This window comes from Eublepharis macularius, chromosome 12, assembly GCF_028583425.1.
Source record: "Eublepharis macularius isolate TG4126 chromosome 12, MPM_Emac_v1.0, whole genome shotgun sequence".
Taxonomy (NCBI): Eukaryota; Metazoa; Chordata; class Lepidosauria; order Squamata; family Eublepharidae; genus Eublepharis; species Eublepharis macularius.
Genome location: NC_072801.1, coordinates 55,055,025 through 55,072,036, shown reverse-complemented (window position 1 = coordinate 55,072,036; position 17,012 = coordinate 55,055,025). Strand labels below are relative to the sequence as shown.

Sequence of the window (17,012 nt, the reverse complement as noted above, 5' to 3'; positions counted from 1 at the left end):
ACTCTCTAACCACTCCGTGTTCGCTTACTTGAGTGTTAACCAATAGGCGATTTCTGTGTCAATATGGGTAGGACTGCAAGATTTCCTTATGATCTCGAAGGAGAAAAGGATTTTTAAAAAATAGAGCTAACAGATAAGCTAGAGTTTGAATCTGGGTGTCTTGTGTTAATTCAAGTTCATCCATTGGATGTTGGTAAATCTTCTGGCTGTTTTTTTTAAAAAATGGGTGTTGCAGACAAGATGAAAGAATTGTTCCAGGCCTTGGAGCTTACCAGGAAACCACAACATCTGTCATGGAAACCCAGTCCCCAGGCATTCTAAGGGTTTAACGCTGGAGCCTCTTCTCCTCATTATGGTTGGGTCATGAGCCGTTTCCCGCACGGCTTACCTCAACCCGGAACGCTGTGCAACATGCCGAAAAAACCGCGGAAGATCGCGCAAAAACCACGGAAGATTGTGCAACATCGCGCAAAACTCGTGCGAGAAAACGCGATCTTCCGCGTTTTTTCCCGCATGTTGCGCAGCGTTCCGGGTTGAGGTAAGCTGTGCGGAAACAGCCATGGTATTGGAGAGCACCTCAGAGCATGTGCAGAGTGCTTGTTCCTCCTTCCCCGAGGAAAGGCAAACAACTCTCCCAACTAGAGTTAAGGAGGAAATCTGAAAACAAGAGAGCAGATTTTGGAGGCAGTTCCCATTGAACAAACGGAACATTACTTGGTTGCCCATCTCAGTTTTAGGAAGGTGAAATCCGATTCCAACTGTTGAGTTCAAATACAGTGTATTTCAGCTCAACAGTTGGAATCGAAATAGTCTATGGCTGCCAACTTCCAGGTGGAGCCTGAAGATCTCCTGGAATTACAACTGATCTCCAGCCTGCAGATATCAGTTCCACTGAAGGAAATAGCAGCATTGGAGGCCAGACTGCAAGACGCAAGACGCACCTTAAAGACCAACGAAAGACCTTGGAAATCAAGTTGGTCTATATGGTGCTATTGGATCTGTATCTTCCTCTTCGACTGCAGACCAACACGGCTACCCACCAAAAACTATCATAAAGTCTAGGAGAAACGGATGTCCTAAAATGACATTCCATCACCTTCCTAAATGCCATCTTGCCCAGGCACCTTCTCTAAATGTCCCGGAATTTACCAAGCCAGAGTTGGCAAGCGTACTCTGTAATGCTAGTGAGGCTTTTCTATTCCACCCCCTTCCCCAAACAGGTTCTTCTTGGGGCCGAGCCTGGGGGTTTAAACGCAGCTTCGTCTTCGTTACTGCAAAGCCAAGCTCGATTCGGAGGGCTTGTTTTTGTTCGGGATGCCCCTTTCGGGCGGAGGGGAGGTGGCGGGGGGACGCGCTGCCTGCAGGGGGCGCTGCCTCTCCGCTTCCCCGCTCGTTTAGCAACATTTTGTCTCGCTGCGTGCAAAAGTCCCTTGGCGGCTGAATCTCTGCCAAAGAGGGGCTCGGAGCCGAGAGGGGGGTCCCTTTTGTTGCCAGGCTTGGGGGCAAGATGGTCGCCTCTGCGCTGCCGCCTCCCCTCCACCGATCTCCTCCCCCCACCCCCTTCCCCTTCCTTGTTGGCAGTCCGGATTGGCAGAGGCGGAGCTGGGGGGAGGGGATTGGGGGGGAGGGGTCTCTCCCTGGGGTGGGGGAGGGAGGTGGTGTTTGCAGTCAGAGAGTCAAAGGCAAGTGAAGGTGGAAGGACAGACGGAGCGACCCAGCGCGAGCAGGGCGGCCGCCGCAGACAGACGCACGGACAGTGGGTACCAGCCGCGGGGGGGGGACAGATTTTCGGGAGGGGGCGTGTGCGGGCCTGGCTGCCATTCCCAAGGCGAACCTGCTCTTTCTGTCTCCCCCCGCCCCTTGTTTGCCTCTGTCTCCTTTGATCCTTCCAGGCACCCCGAAAGGGGGGGGGGGGAGATCTGTTGCCAGATGTTGCCCACTTAGGAGGGGATTAAGCGCCCTTTATGCCATCTCCCTTCCCCTCCTTCTCCGCCACCCAAATCCGGTGTCCTTCATCCCCGCAGTAGGTTATACAAAGGAATCCTCCACTCCCTTTAAAAAAAAAACCAGTGAAAACAGTGTTTGTTGTTCTTCGGGTGGAAATACCCCGGGGGGCGTCGGGGGTCCCCTCCCTTCCCTCCCCCTCCTACTCGCGCGGTGATCTGCTTGGCTTTGATTTCCTGCCTCGCTTCCTCGCGTCGCTTTTGCAACTGACACGAGCCGCGGACTCAAATGTCAAATGGAAAAACACTCCCGGTGCGAAGCGCTCCTCGCTCTTTCACCCACCCCCGGGGTCAAACCCCCTCAGGCACCAGGTCCGTGGGGCTTGGATGGGGAGGTGGGGCTTGACGCCAGTGGGGGGGGGAGTCTGTCGGGTTGCAGGAGAGGAGAGGGTTGGGGGACGGGTCGAGGGATCTTTGCCTACTGCTGGAGAAGGGATTAAGAGGATTTTCAGCTAGAGGAATGGGGGGGGGGGTCCTTGCAGTCTCGGATTCCTGGGTTCTCTTGGAGGGAGTGCCGTGGAAGGGGAGGGTGCTGGGCGTGTGGGCCCGATGCTGCTGAGAGAGCCCCAAAGCAGAGGGGGTGTGGGGACTCAGAAGCAGGTAGAGTGAGATGGGGGGGGGGATTCTTGGATTTTCTGGAGCTGAGGAGGAGAGAGCGAGAGGAGCCGGGACCAGGGAGGGCTTGTTTTGTTTTGTTTTCTGTACGCAACAATCCGGTGCAGGAAGCCAGTGTGGCAGCCCGGACTTCTGGGTTCTATGTGAGGGCACTGAACGCCCAGACCGGGATGCCTGGGTTGCTTGGAAGCGGCAGGTGGACCGGGAGCCCTAGTGAGCCCTAGTGCCTCAGGCCTCTGGGAGGGATATGCAGGGCACGGAGGAAGAGGGAAATTGGGAGGGAAATTGGGTTAGGCTCAGAAGGATCTCGCTGAGGGAGAGGAGTCATGGGGACTGGGGAAGGGGTCTACTTTGTGAGGCGTGAATGTAGAAGATTTCAGATTGTGGACTCTTGGCTCTTTATTCCTCCTCTGAGAACGGAGCAAGTGTCCTGCCCAGCTAGGGTCAAGGATAGGCCCCCCGAGCTCTAAAGAGGCCCCCTCTGTGGGGCGATTGTTTTGCTTCATGTTCCAGCAGCAAAGGTAGGCTTAGCTGCAGGTGTGTGCCTGTCTTTCCTATGCATGTGGTGTGGGTGCCAAGGACTGCTGGCACAGCGTGCGCCAAAAGTTCCTGGCACAGAGAAACTCCCTGTGTTTGAACCTGTAGTCCTCCAGGAAGCTCTCTGTCTGCTGACATTGTGTGGACTGATAATATCTGCACACGTACACACCCCCAACATGCCACCACACTGCTCCACTGCCTTGCCAGGCACTCTGAGTGGGGTTTGAAAGTACTAGGAACGCCCCCCCCCCCCACATGCCCAGAGCCTGTCCACAGCAGAGGGCTTCCTGGCTCTATCTCTTGGGCAAACCGTCTCATCGCACCAGATGTGAAGGACTGAATCAAGGAAGGTTCAGGCGTGTAGTCATGTCGATCTGTGGGAGAAGAGCAAGATTTGGGGCCAATGGCACCTTAAAGACCAACCCAGTTTCCAGGGGATGAACTTTGATTGTCAGAAATTAAGATGGCCTTTAAGGTGCTACTGGACCTGAATTTGAATTAAGGAAGTCTTCTTGCAGAGTGATCTAACTTCTAAACCAAAAAGACTGGAGAGCAATTGGCATGTTGTAGTGCAAGAGCAGGAGGGGTGTGTGCGTGCATGGCAGAAGGAGAGCCTTGACAGAGCCTAATCTTGGTTATGACACCCCCACGCACACATCTCAGGTGCTGGATAAATTATTTTTCTTTTATGTTGGACCGCACAGATGCTGAGTTGGGGCACGTGAATGCAGAACTTGTGATCCACTGAGCCAAACACAGGCTGTCAGATGACCCAGCCAGGACACAGCATCCATGGGACTGCAGAGAAGGGGGGGGGGTGCTCAAGAGGCAGTCTGCATCTAGCTTGGTGGGATGGATGCTAGCACCTTATGGGACTTGCTGGAACTCACATCTGCTTTTAACACTAAGATAGAATGGCGGGGAATTAATTTAACACATGCTTAGTGGCAGTCCTTTCACATTTCCTAAGGCTGAGAACTGGCTGTGGAAATGGGCAAGGAATTAAAGTCTAGGGGAGCTGGATCAAACTGGGCTGCGTGAGAGAGACAGGAGGAGGATGCAGAAAATTCCCTACCTTTGACTACCTTAAATTGTGCCGTTCCTTCATACGCTGTTCATGCTATGCTGGCTCCGTGGATGGAAACTTCATTCCTGGCAAGCTCCTGTGCCTTTAACAGCTGCCAAGCAGGCATATATTCAACAGGTGGTACTTTCTTCCACCAGTGCAACTCCCTGCCAGAAAGCTGCACCTGTTGGCATGTGATTCAGCTGGTGAAGCCCAGGTTGGGGGTGGGGTGGTGGTGACGACTGTAGAAATGCCAATCCATCAGGCAGTGAGAAAGAATGAGGCTAGGAGCCCAGAATCCTCTGGGCTTTCTTTTGCGCCGTCCTGGCCTTCTGCTTTTCCTGTTTTCAGCTCTTGGTATACCATATGCCCAGGGTTTCTTTTATGTACAGGATTTCTCCTTTGGAGGTGTCCAGAGGAATTATCTTCTGTCTGTTCCTCACAGGCCCCGTTAAGGGCCCCAGAGTGGCAAAGAGCCCCAGGGGAACTGGATCACTGCCCAAGGTCTGCGTGATCCAAGTAGCTATTTATGGCCCAGGAGGGGAGATCCTTGGCTAGAGGACAGAGTGGAAGCCAGCCGTGGCACCTGGAAAGGGGGCTCTGCCTGCAGTTCTTGGGCTCTGGGGAGGCAGCCTCAGTGTCAGCGATGGCATGTCACCAAAAGATGGGAGGAGGGAGGGAAGGGAGCCAGAACTGCTAGGTTCTCTTCCCAGCATTGGCAGGGAAGTTGAGTTGGTAAGGGAGGGGGGGGATGCTTAGTCATCCTTCGCCCGCCCCCCTTGCACTCTGTTTTCTTTCCTGTTCTTGAAATATAATTCCAATTTTTGAAAAATCCTTCAATGGCATGATAGGGCATGCAAGTATTCCCAAGTAATCTATCAGGGGGAGGGGGGAGGGGTAGCCGCTGCCCTAAAGAGGATCGAATCCCAGAGTTCAGGCCTGAGACTCTTGTGTCTTTCTTTACTTCAGTGCTGCTTCTGCCTGACAGGAGAGCAAGCGTAGGTTAGGGCTTTAGGAGGTTCAAGTTCTTAGGAGCATTGTTCTTTGTTTTGAGGGGCTAGGTGCCGTGTGTGTCGATGCTTTTGCTATTCAGGGTGCCCCAGGCTGGGGAAAAGTCAGTTTGTCAACCCAAAATATTCATCAAGATCTGTGAGTGTAGGCAGTGTGTACGTAGACACACCCCTACCCCATGTATTGTATTCAGTAATGTGTGAGTCATAACAATAGGCCTCACAATCCTTCTCTTTACAATGCAACCCAGAAGATAGACTGGGCTGAAGGGCCGGTTCACATGTTTTCTTATCAAATGACTGCAGTCTCACATCAATATGACTTGCATGTGGGAATGGAGCTTTCACAGGTAGGACCTACATATCACCTCTGGAGACTTTTCAGAGAAGGCAGTTCACACATTCAGTTGCCGCTCATCTGATATTGAGAGATCAAGTGGTGACACAAGCACATGTGAATCACCCCGGGAGACAGCAGGTCATTCTGCCAAACCCACCTAAGGAGCTTTGTGGCTTAATCCCATTTTGCATATAACATTTTTCCTACATGGAGGCAGTGGATTGACTTAAATCACTCGGGGGAAAAAAAAGACTGATTTAAATCGAGCTTTGATACAATCTAGGGACATAATCCAAAACCTTTGGGCAGGCAGCCAATGTGCCTTTTGCTCTGCAGAATTATACCGCTTAAAGGAGATAGCGTTCTGTTTGGATCCTGCTGTATTCATATAAGGACACTAAGCAAGATCAGCTACTTGAAAACATTCCATGCACACTAAAGTGGGATTCAGTCCCACTGAAGAAAGATTTACGACTTCATCCTATGCACATTTACTCAGAAGTAACTGTCCAGAACATTCAATAAACAAGGTCTGGTAGTTACTTGGCAAAATAATGTTCCTCAATGAGATGGAACATGGATGTCCATGCTTTTTGGTCAACTGAGTCATAAATATTCATAACTGGAAGAAGAGAGCACATAGCAGAACATGGATAGTTGGAGGACATCAAAGGGGAGTACAAGATTGCCCATACGGTCTCTTTTAATGATGCTACAGAAAAGGCAGCACCTGTGCTGATCTGGTATTCTGCAGGTCCATTCGGAAGTTCACTCTAATAAATACATGGCCTCATGTCAATTATAATGTTTAACCACAGAAATCTGTTTTTCTCCAGGGTCCTTTCTTTTTTTCAAAAATAAAAACGGCCTTTAACTCCCCGTTGTGTGATAAATTATCATGGTTCACTTTTAAAAGGTTGCAAGTATAGACTGTAAAAACCTGGTATTTAAGACTAGATTATTTTTGAAGATAGACACAGGGTCGGATCCAGCACAAGTGCAGGGACTTATGTCCAAGATGTACAACGTTCTCAACACACACACCCTCCCATGGCATCCTGCAATGCCCCCTAAAATCTTGATCCTGGGGGGCTTCCTTGCCCTTCCCCCCAGAACAGGATTTAAAGGGGCATTAGGGGCTGATATAGGCAGGAGGTGTAGAGAATGTCAGGCTGTGTGGGCAGAAGTCTTTGCTCCCGTGGAAATGTTTGTGCTACATTCAACCTACTATATTGGGTTTTTTAAATCTTACTTAAACGGAAACATGTAGGAATTGTTTTTTGTTTTAATCAAGTTGTATGGGCATAAGGTTTAGGTTTCATGGAACTGAACTTAATATTCCAACCATTACATATCCCTGCCAGGAAAAGCAGACATGGAAATAAGGGTTAGGAGCAGGCAGGCGTGGGAGACTTCAGAACCTACCTGAGGCGTGGGGAGAAAGTCAGTTACCAAACGAACTCTTCACCCCTCTTCATTTATTACAGGTGCTGAAATGAATTATGCAAAAATAAACCAGTTGTCTGTGAATTTGCATATTCTCACAGAATCCGCCTGTCTGGTAAATTTGAGTTCCCTTGAATTTTGGTTGAGAGAACAAACGCAGGAGATAACAGGCCTATTGTGTGTAGGTTGGTGTTCCCTTTTCACTGATATCACCGAAATAGTAAAGAGTCCAGCAGCACTTTTAAGACTAACCAACTTTATTGTAGCATAAGCTTTTGAGAACCACAGCTTTCTTCGTCAGATGCATCCATTTGAAGCCCACAGTTATAAGAACATAAGAGCTTGCTGCATCAGACCAGAGGTCCATCAACATACTGTTTCCCATAACAGCCAACTATTCCCCCTGGAGGACCAATAAACAACCCATAAAGGTTCTCTAAAACTGGTATTCAAAGGTTTACTGCCTCTGGATATGGAAGTTCCCTTTAGTCAGCATGGTTAGTGGCCATTGATGGATCTATTCTCCATGTCATTCAAATTCACCGTTGTCCTACTTGGTTATGTATGTACTCCCTCAAGTATTAATAAGCCTTGCTTATGCCACCAGGACAGAGGTGACCCGGAATGTTCTGTGGCCTTGAGCAAGTAGACCAAGGGGCTGTACACCGGTTGGGTCAGGAAGTGCACCATCACACCTGTAGCATTGATTTGCCCCATTGAAGAACTTTTTTGTAAGATCACCTTTTTAAAATGTATTATGTTACAGCTTTTATATAAAATCTGACTGGCTCTTTTTAGCTCAGTTCCACATATCTGAGGAAGAAAGCTGTGACTCATGTAACCTCATATTGAAATAAACATTGATAGTCTTTAAAGTGCCACTGGACTTGCATTTTATTTTGGCTGTTTTATAGAAGGGTGTGTGTGCATGGTTAGAAGTCACTGGAAGTGACTTATGACCCCTCCTAAAAAAGAAGTAGTCCCCCAAACTCCAACAGCATGACCCGCTGATTTTTGTCAACCCAAGATTCCCTCGATTGTAGTCATTCTCAAATGTTTATATTGGTGGCGACCCTTTTGCTACTATACTTGTGACCTTGGCAGGGCACTTACAGTGCAATCCTAAACAGAATTACTCAAGTCTAAGCTCATTGATTTCAGTGGGCTTAGACTGGAGTAACTCTGCTTAGGATTGCACTGTTTATGGCTGAAAGGTGAAAGTTAAGGAATCGTTTGTTTATTTAAGGAAGATGTTCGTCATAAGTAGGTATAGTAAAAACTTCTGAGCTTAATAAATGTGAAGAAAATAATAGCTGTTATCAAGTTTCTAATGCAAACACTACGGTGCACTTGTGAGCTTGGCAAGAGGCTTGTTGGAGTGCCTTGTCGGTTCTCAGAAAATGACTGATCTTTCTATTCGTTTCTTAGACGCCCCACCTGAAAGGAAGCCTTGGCTTGTCAGGAAAGCCAGCTATAGTCCTGCCAAGTAGTTCTGTTGTTGTGTCAACTGGGAGATGCACCTTTAGGTCACTTGAAATGTTACAAAGAGTTACGGGGCACAAAATTTCCCATTGTACACAACTGGCCCTTCTGCGGATTGTGCCGTGACCTCCAATGGGTTCTGTTTCACCGGCACACAACACACACACCCCGAAATATTGATGCCCCAAGCAACTGTGTTGTTTACTTGTGCTGTTGGGCAAGCCCTGGCCCCCTGCCAAGGAGTAGCTATTTAGATGAGGCCTCATTCACATTCGAGTTACATAAGCAAAAGATTTCGGTATACAAGGCCTGTGCTGTCCACTTCTTTTGTGGACTCATTGTGCTGTCTTGAAGCAGCTGTTTTCTTTCAGCCTCAGTTCTTCCACCTGTAAAATGAGAGATGGGTTTCTTCTCCAGGAATCACCGCTTCCTCCAAAGCAACCACAGCGTCTGTGCTAAACAAACCACAGTCCAAGCAACAACATAAAATAGCAAGCATGCCATCATATACACAAATGAGATGAAAATAATTTAAAAGTGTATTTTCCCTAAATATTCTGTCTACCAAGATAGAGCAACAAAAATTAAGACCATTTAATTTTTTTAAAAAATAATAAATTAAAATTTATTAACTGCCACAACAAAAAAGAGAAAAGGAATAAAAACATACCATACTATCCACATACTAACATACTATCCAGATAAGCCTAAAAATAGTTACAATATTTTATAGCTCCTGTTTGTCCTTGGCAAGTTGATATTTCCTCTCTGTGGCTGCCTTTGTGTCTAAAATGAGAGTGGTTTTCCTTACAAGGTTGTCGTGGTGTCAGCTATAATAAAAGTTGAACAAAAATCTGTAAATGATAAATGGTATTTATTAGTGGTATGTAGATTGTGGCTAGTTCCATAAATGGTGTTTAAACCAAATTATTCTTCATCTTTTTTTCTGATTTTTTTGGTGCAATTTTTAAAATTTTTAGTAATTTTGTTCAGTCAAAAAGTTGAATACGAAGTTTTACAAATTCATCTTCAGTTCTATAAACAAACCGTATATATGTTATTAAGTACACTTCACCACACCAATCAGAATAACTTTCCATTTATCAAACTTATTTAACTTTTTATCATGCAACGTACAGGTTAGTTTACTCAACTGTACAAATTCTCCAACCGCTCCTCTTTATTTGGAGTTATGTTCCTTTCTCATTATTAAGCAAAAACTAATCTTGTAGAAGTTACAGCATTTAAAACAAATTCTTGGAAAGGAAGTCTGCATAATTCAACAAGAAATATCTAGGGGAGAAAGGTAGTAAGTTAATTCTAGAAACTCCTGCACCTGTAATTGAACTTGGTATTGAACCGGTTATGGAGAGTTTTCAGTCCTACATTCAAAGTTTGCAAAGGTGAAAACACCTTTGATCCAGGACTGCATTCATTTCCTTGCTAGGCTAAGTTCAAGAATGTGAGCTGGTTCATACACCCCCGTCTACTTCACTTGATTACCTGCACTTGGGGGCTGGGAACTGAATGTGTGAACTGATGCCTCTGGAAAGAATAGCATTGGAGGGGCTACGGAAATTCGATCTGTGATTCTTAGCTCTTTTGTCGCCTGGTGGTGTATCATTCAGTGATACATGCGTACGTGCAAACTGTCCCTGAGATAATGTGTCTGGTGGGGCCAACCTCCTTTTCTACTGTGAAAATAGCAGGAAGTGTCCCCTCTGACAACCCCAAAAGACTGCGCTGGATACCAAGAGGCTGGGGTGGGCAAAGTCATGTGAGACAAAGATTGTAGTTGGGAGGTGAATTGGGTGAGATAGAGTGGGAAAGCTGACTGGATCTAGGTCATCTTTGGGGACTGATTGGAATGGAATCCCATTCTTAAACCATAGTTTAACAGATTCTAAAATCTCTTGGCCAACAAGGAGCTTGATATTTGTGTCTTTTGCTCCAGGTGCCATGACGGAACTCCAAGAGGTGCAGATCACGGAGGAGAAGCCGCTTCTGAAGGCCCCAGGAGGACCTGATCCGGGCAAGGTCAGCAAAAGGATGGAATTCCTCCATCTTCCCTGTGCAACTCCCTTCCCACCAATGTTCCTTGGGTCTTCCAGTTTCCTCTGTTTCCCTTCTTCCTCCTTCCCATCTAAAGTGGGTTGTTGGTGCAGGTGCATTGGAAGCTGCCGTAAAGAATCAGACCCTTGGTCCTTCTAGCCCAATATTTAGCTGCAACCAGGACCAGGCTTTCTAGGCTGAAGACAGAAGTCTTTCCCAGTTCCTCCGGCTGAGATCTTTTTAGCTGGGTGGATGCACCTGGGATTTTCTCTGTGCAAAGAGTACATTGCCAATGATCTACGGTCCTCCCTTAGAACTTGAAAAGAGCATCTGGAACCAGCTGCCCCAAGCTCTGTAGGACCAGTTCTATAGGATTCCATGACCTCCTCCAAGACCTGATGCCTCTCTTTTTAAGCCCTTTGAAGCACTGAGAGAGAGAAATAGCAGGCCTCTGCCATGCCTGCTGCTCAGGCTCTCTTATCTTAACCCCCGCTCAGGAAGTGTCAATTTGCAACAAACAGTAGTTAGATCTGTATCTAAAATCAGTGATGGTTGATCAGAGAGATTTAATAAGACCGCTGAAGTCAAATCAAATGCCTGCATTTATTCAGTGGGCAGGCTGCCAACTTTTGCACCAACCTCTGTGGCTGTTCTTTGAACATCTGCTTCATCTACAGCAATCAGCAGGCTATCCTGTCTTATCAGCATGAAAAGTGTTGCACTCTGTTTTTTCATAGGTGGCCTCTGTTAATGGGACAGGGAAAGGCAGCAGGTTATATTTTTTTCCCTTTTCTAGTAAGCTGGTATTTTTGTGCAACATTCCCATGCAGTACAACTGCAAAAACGTAAAACTTATTTACTTCATTTATACCCTGCTTTTCTCCCCCATAGGAACCTAAAGCAGTTTGTAGCATTCTCCTCCGTTCCATTTTTATCCTCACAACAATCCTGTGAGTTGGCTTAAGACTAATCCAAAGAGGTTTAAGACTAATCCAAGCAAGCTTCGATGGCAGAGCGGGGGTTCAGACCTGTGTCTCCCAGATCCTATTCCAACACTTTAACAGCTACACTAACCAAGTGGCTTAAAACTCACTTGGAGCTCTGGTGGTCAACTGATCTGGAAAAAGCAACATCCTGGTCGTTGTGTCTTTAACACAGTTTTTGATGTGCATGAATTAGAAAGTGGAACTTTTCTGAGCTTAGAGCTGAACATTATCACTTGCTGATGTTCAAGGCACAGCTAGAGTGGCCAACTGAGAAAAACCAGCAGCCCCACTGAGAACAGTTCCTATATGAGGAGGTCTGGCTCGGGGTAGGATGATGTACACCCCTTTCCTAAGTGTATTGAGAGATCTGGCATGGTTTGTAGTGATTAAAATGTCAGCCTAGGACACTCAAATCCCCATTCAGCCATGAAGCCAGTGTGGCAAAACAACTAAAGTGTTGGAGTAGGACCTGAGAGGCTCAGGTTCAAATCCCTCACTCATCTTCTTACCTTGGGCTAATCACTCTCTCACAGCCTAGCTTACCTCACAGGATTGTCACAAGGACAAAATGGAGGCGGAGGAGAGAATTACGTAGGTCACACTGTGCTCTTTGGAGGGAAGGCAGGATAAACAAGTGCTAGATGGACACACAATTCTTTTAAATTCTGTTCTGATGATTCACAGATAAATATGCGTTTGAGTGGAGAGTCATATTCCAAGGCCAGAGAAGCCATATGCTTGTCTCGCTTTGACTATTTAGGGAAATGGTGTACATGGAAACGATTATTCCCAGTAATCCAGCTGAGGGATCTGTAAATCAAAACATGCTTCATATCTTTTGAAGTGGCAATGATATGAGGAACATGAAGGTTTTTTTATTGATCAAATCTTAAACAGTCTGCTACTGGGATATCTGAAGGACTGTCAACACCCTTATAAATCTTCCTTATAAATCATCAGCTGAGGATTCCACTTTCTGAAGAGAAGGAAGCGGCTGCTGTGGGAAGGGTGCTGTCTGTGGTGGCCCCTCTATTATGTCACTCCTCCTCCACTTATGTCAGTTAAGCTCTCACTTTACTACTACTTAGGTGCCAAATTTAAGCCATGCTGTTTAACCAGGACCTGGACAGATCAGATTTTATTGTGTTGGATCTAGCCAGCTTTTCCATTCCATCTCTGCCAGTTCTCCTCCTCCTCCGTTCCACGTGGCTTTTGTCCAGGCAGGTCCCATGATCCCCAGCATAGCCTTTTTGGGTGGTCAAAAGGCCCCTACCTCCCTTTATTGCATGCAGAAAAGCTGGTTGGATCCAACCCTTTATTTCTATGCTTTCCCTACTGTTTTCTGCATTTCAGTTTCTATTAAATTTGATGTGATTGCTTTAGAGTGCAATTTTCTAAGAACATTTTCCTGGGAGTATGCCCAATTGATGAATAGATCTGAGCAGGATTCTGAACAGACCTGCTTAGGATTGCCCTGCCAGTGTAATAGAAAGTGGATCAGTTTGGTCAACAGGTGGGTAGAATGTTCTAGATAAACAAATGGAGTAAAACTAAATTATACCATGACTTGACTTTCCTGAAGTGATCTTGTGATGTCTCTGCTAATAAACTATGAGCTGAATTTAGATGTCAATCTAATTGCTTTGCGTGCTACCAGTGATGGGCATGCCAGTAGATTTTTTTTTCCTGGCTGGGCTCCTGGGACTTTAACATCTGGTACAGCGATGGGGAAAGTTTCTGGTGCTCAGCTTCTGCTTGCCTGTCATACTGCTGTTAAAGGCTCAGAAGCCCTATTGGGGAAACAAGCTGGCAACGTCCCCCCAATCTCTGCTCAGCCATTGTGAAGAGCTCTGCAGGGAAGTTACTGCCTTTTTAAATAAGGCACTATTCACTTCCCAGCAAGAAGGTCTAGAAATGGACCACTAATATTGGGGTATCACCTGGGCTGAGAGGTGCATGTCGCTAGCTGTTCCCGGAAAGTCCTGGGACATCTGGAAAAACAGCTGGCACGGTCCAGGTTTCTTTTATCTATCAGTGCGACTCAGAGGGACTAGGGTGTTGAATCCAGACTAAATTTTCTGCCCACAGAAGGCAGTCTCATCTGCAGAACAAACCCAAGTTTTAAGGATCTCAACTGAGGGTAGAGACCGCAGCTCACTTTGTTCCATGCACACACACCCGCCCCTGTCAAGCCAACCCTGATACTTCTTTCCTTACTTACTTCCCACCTTCTTGCACTTTGTCTGTCTTCTTCCCCCTTTCTTTCTCTGTGTTCTAGGATGTTGAACTGCTAACAGCCAAACTTCTGCAGGAACATGGCCAGGTAAATCTCTCTGCTCCCTTCTACCTAGAACCGCTTTTTTTTCTCCCCAGGCTTGCAGAAATCCCCTGCCCAACATTATAAAAGCCACGGCAAGGAGCTGCCCCTTCGCTCTTGGTGGTTCCCTGTCACACATGCTTCCACATCTATAATCACAGGAGGAAGGAAGATGACAGAAATATGAGCGTTTATTTCTCAGGAAGAAATCTTGTATGTGCATCTTTCCCTAGTCTGCGACTATAGTGATGGGAAAAGCCACACCTGTCAGTCAAACAACTGAGAAGGGGCAACACCCCTGTCAGGGGGAAAGGCAGCAATCCAAGGATAAGTCCTGGATTCTCTCGAGCTGTGGGGGAGGTTCAGTGAGTCAGCATAAGCAGAACTGGGTGTGATGACTTCTGCGTTTCCTGGGAGCTATTTGAGGCCTCAAGAGTATGTGTGGGTCACCTCTAGAGCTGCCACCAATTTTTCCCCTTCTGGCAGGATTCCTGTGCCTCTGACAGCCCATGTGGGAGGTAGAAATTCAACCAATAGAGCTTTTCCTGTTGCTGTGCTGAGAAAAGTTGCATCGGTTGGATTTCTGTCCATTGTGCAATTGTTCAAGGCACCGAAGCCCTGCCAGGAAAAATATGGCAACCTGCCTAGGAATTCTGGCTCCCGGCCCAGCTTGTTCCTTTGTTTGCTGGCTTCAGTTTGTAGCTTGTCTTCTCCCAGTTCTAACAGTCTAATCGCTATTCTAATTTGCCATCTGCCAGTTTCTTCCTTGGATCGTGAGGTGGACATGCGGAAACCAGATCTGGGTTTGAATTAGAGCTGCCACCTCCCTCCGCTCTGGAGCTTTGCATAGCAGTGCAATATGCAGCATTTCAACAGCTTCAGCTTCCCTTGCTGTCATACCTTAGGGCTGCCAAATTTTTACATGTCGTTGCTCCTGTGCTTCTAAAAAGCCTCTTGACCTGAAACTTTAGCAAGGGAACAGAGCCTTAGCTCCATGCTGTGAAGAGATTCACTAACTGGTTTCTGCAGCAGCACTCAAAGGCACATGAGCAGGAGAGACTACTTTTTTCCTTTGGCTCATCGGCAGCCATATTTTATCCCAAGCTGGAAGAACCTGTTGGATATTTGCTTGTCGCCCAACTAATGAGGTCACTCCCCTGGCTGCTTAAGTGTGACTTCATTAGCTGCTCTTAGGCAGGGCACAGTCACTTGGTTTCCCTTTCCCAATCTGTAAAACAGGAGCAACATTTTAATTATAGGATTCTTGTAAAGTTAGATGATGCAACAACAGCTTTCAGAAAGCACCAGAGAAGTCGTTCCTTTGCCCATTTTCCAGATAAAGAACTGAGGCTGAACAAATCCAGGCTTGCCTGATGGAGGAGGATGGAAACCTCTACCAAAATGTCCAGCCAGGTTTGAATATTACTCCAGAACTTAAGAGGGAGCATCCAGGAGCCTGGGCTTTACCAGCTGTTAGTTCAGCTTGGTGGGTTACAAATTGTGTAGGTTCTTGCTAGTCCCCACTCCCTCTGCTGGGCTGCAGCAGCCTTGCCTGGAGGTCTTAAATCTGGCTTCTCTGCCTCTCAGCTCTTTACTTCTGCCTTCTCTGCTGTCTCTTTCGTCCCTACCTGTCTCCCTTTTCATACCTGTGTCACTGTGGCTCTTGGATGGAATATCAGCAGGTGCCAAATTGCTCTGGCTGCTTCCTGAGGTCCCTTGTCTGGCATACAAGAATGTCTTAGCAGGAAGAGCTAGGAGAATAAACAATGAACTGTTATTTTTTTTAGAAGTCCAAACAGAAGGTGATTGTCTTGAATATTGACCCAAGTGTGTGTGGGGGGGTCCCCCCCTGTGTACCATGGGAGCGGTAAGATGGGGAACGGTCCTTTCTGTGTGTTGATTTTAGTGCTTACTCAGTAACATTGTGGCTAGTGTTCAGTTGATTGACCGGTGTTGGCTTTGTAGAGTTTTGATTTTGCCTTTAAGCACCCAATAGCTACAGCCTTGCACATCAGAGTAAAATAACATGTGGCTTAGCCCCAAGTTTTGACATGGCCCACTTCTCTTTTGTTTCTCTGCCCAGAGATCTTCTTTCTCAGCCCTGCTCTCTGAAACCCCTTAAATGGAAAAGCCAAGGATTGGACCTAAGTCTTTACTCATGCAAAATATGTCACTGAAGTATGGCTCCATTAACATTCCCTAGCTGGGTCTGTTTTGCAAACGTGCCCTGCAGGAACTAGTAGTAACCCCAGCACTGCATTTATTCACCCTTGTGTGTTTTCCTCCTTTTTCTTTCCCAGAAACACCAAGTGGAAACACCATATGGGATTGTCACAATCACCATTCATGGGACACCTAAGCCCAAACGCCCGGCCATCCTCACCTACCACGATGTCGGACAAAATCGTAAGACTGGAACACTATCTGGGGGGGGGGGGTCCCCATCCTTGTAGCTCCAAGAAAGAACTTGGAACTTTACTTGTTAGGGCAGGTCACAGAACACACAAAGGATTTTGTATTTTTGAAAGAACCCCAAGAATGTCTTGTTTGGAGTGGCCAGACATTTGTGCACAATACACATTTCTTATGTGTCTCCTACTCTTCCCCTGCTCTCTACTCCACACGTCATAATCGGAAACCCAACCCTACTCCTTTTAATGAAGGATAAGAATCAGAATTTGGCAAGACACAAGAACTGAAACTTCCTCATTAGGTGGCTTTGAGCAATCATAGCCTACCTGCCTCAGAGCTTGACTATACTTACTGCATTGGAAGTTCTGGGCCAAACTACATGCTTTTTAATGAATTGTGCTGGGATTCCCCCACCCAACTCAGTCAGACAGCAATTAACAGGAAGAAAATTGGGATTGGAGCCTCAAAACCCTGCCCCTTCCCATCCTCTTTTCTGACCTGAAATGGACCTGGAGGAGGTGAATCCCCCAATGGGGTAGTTTACAAACCTGGGGGCTGTTTCGAGTCAGGAAAACTGCATGAGGAGACCCAGTCTTTCTCCACAGCACGGGCCCCTGCAGTGGTTGGGAACTTAGTTACCAGCAGCCGCCATCTGACTGAGAGCCAGCTAGTTAAAAATGGAACATTTCGTTTGACCCTGTGTCTGATTAAGATATCTGAAACAGAAAAGGCTAAAGAGGGCT

The 17,012-nt window shown here is 46.8% G+C and overlaps 1 protein-coding gene across 5 annotated transcripts in view; it reads left to right on the top strand.

Moving 5' to 3' along the window:
- Nucleotides 1-1,656: 1,656 nt before the first annotated feature.
- Nucleotides 1,657-17,012, top strand: part of NDRG2 (NDRG family member 2) — a 38,225-nt gene continuing 22,869 nt past the window's right edge. For 2 of the 5 annotated variants that reach the window (XM_054992603.1, XM_054992606.1), the window contains exons 1-4: nt 1,657-1,756; nt 10,457-10,539; nt 13,819-13,863; nt 16,158-16,263. In XM_054992603.1, coding sequence (XP_054848578.1) covers nt 10,462-10,539; nt 13,819-13,863; nt 16,158-16,263 — 229 coding nt within the window. In that variant the 5' untranslated portion in view covers nt 1,657-1,756; nt 10,457-10,461. Of the gene's footprint in view, nt 1,761-10,456; nt 10,540-13,818; nt 13,864-16,157; nt 16,264-17,012 lie in introns of those variants that run through there. The other 3 variants (XM_054992604.1, XM_054992605.1, XM_054992607.1) reach the window with 3 other exon arrangements.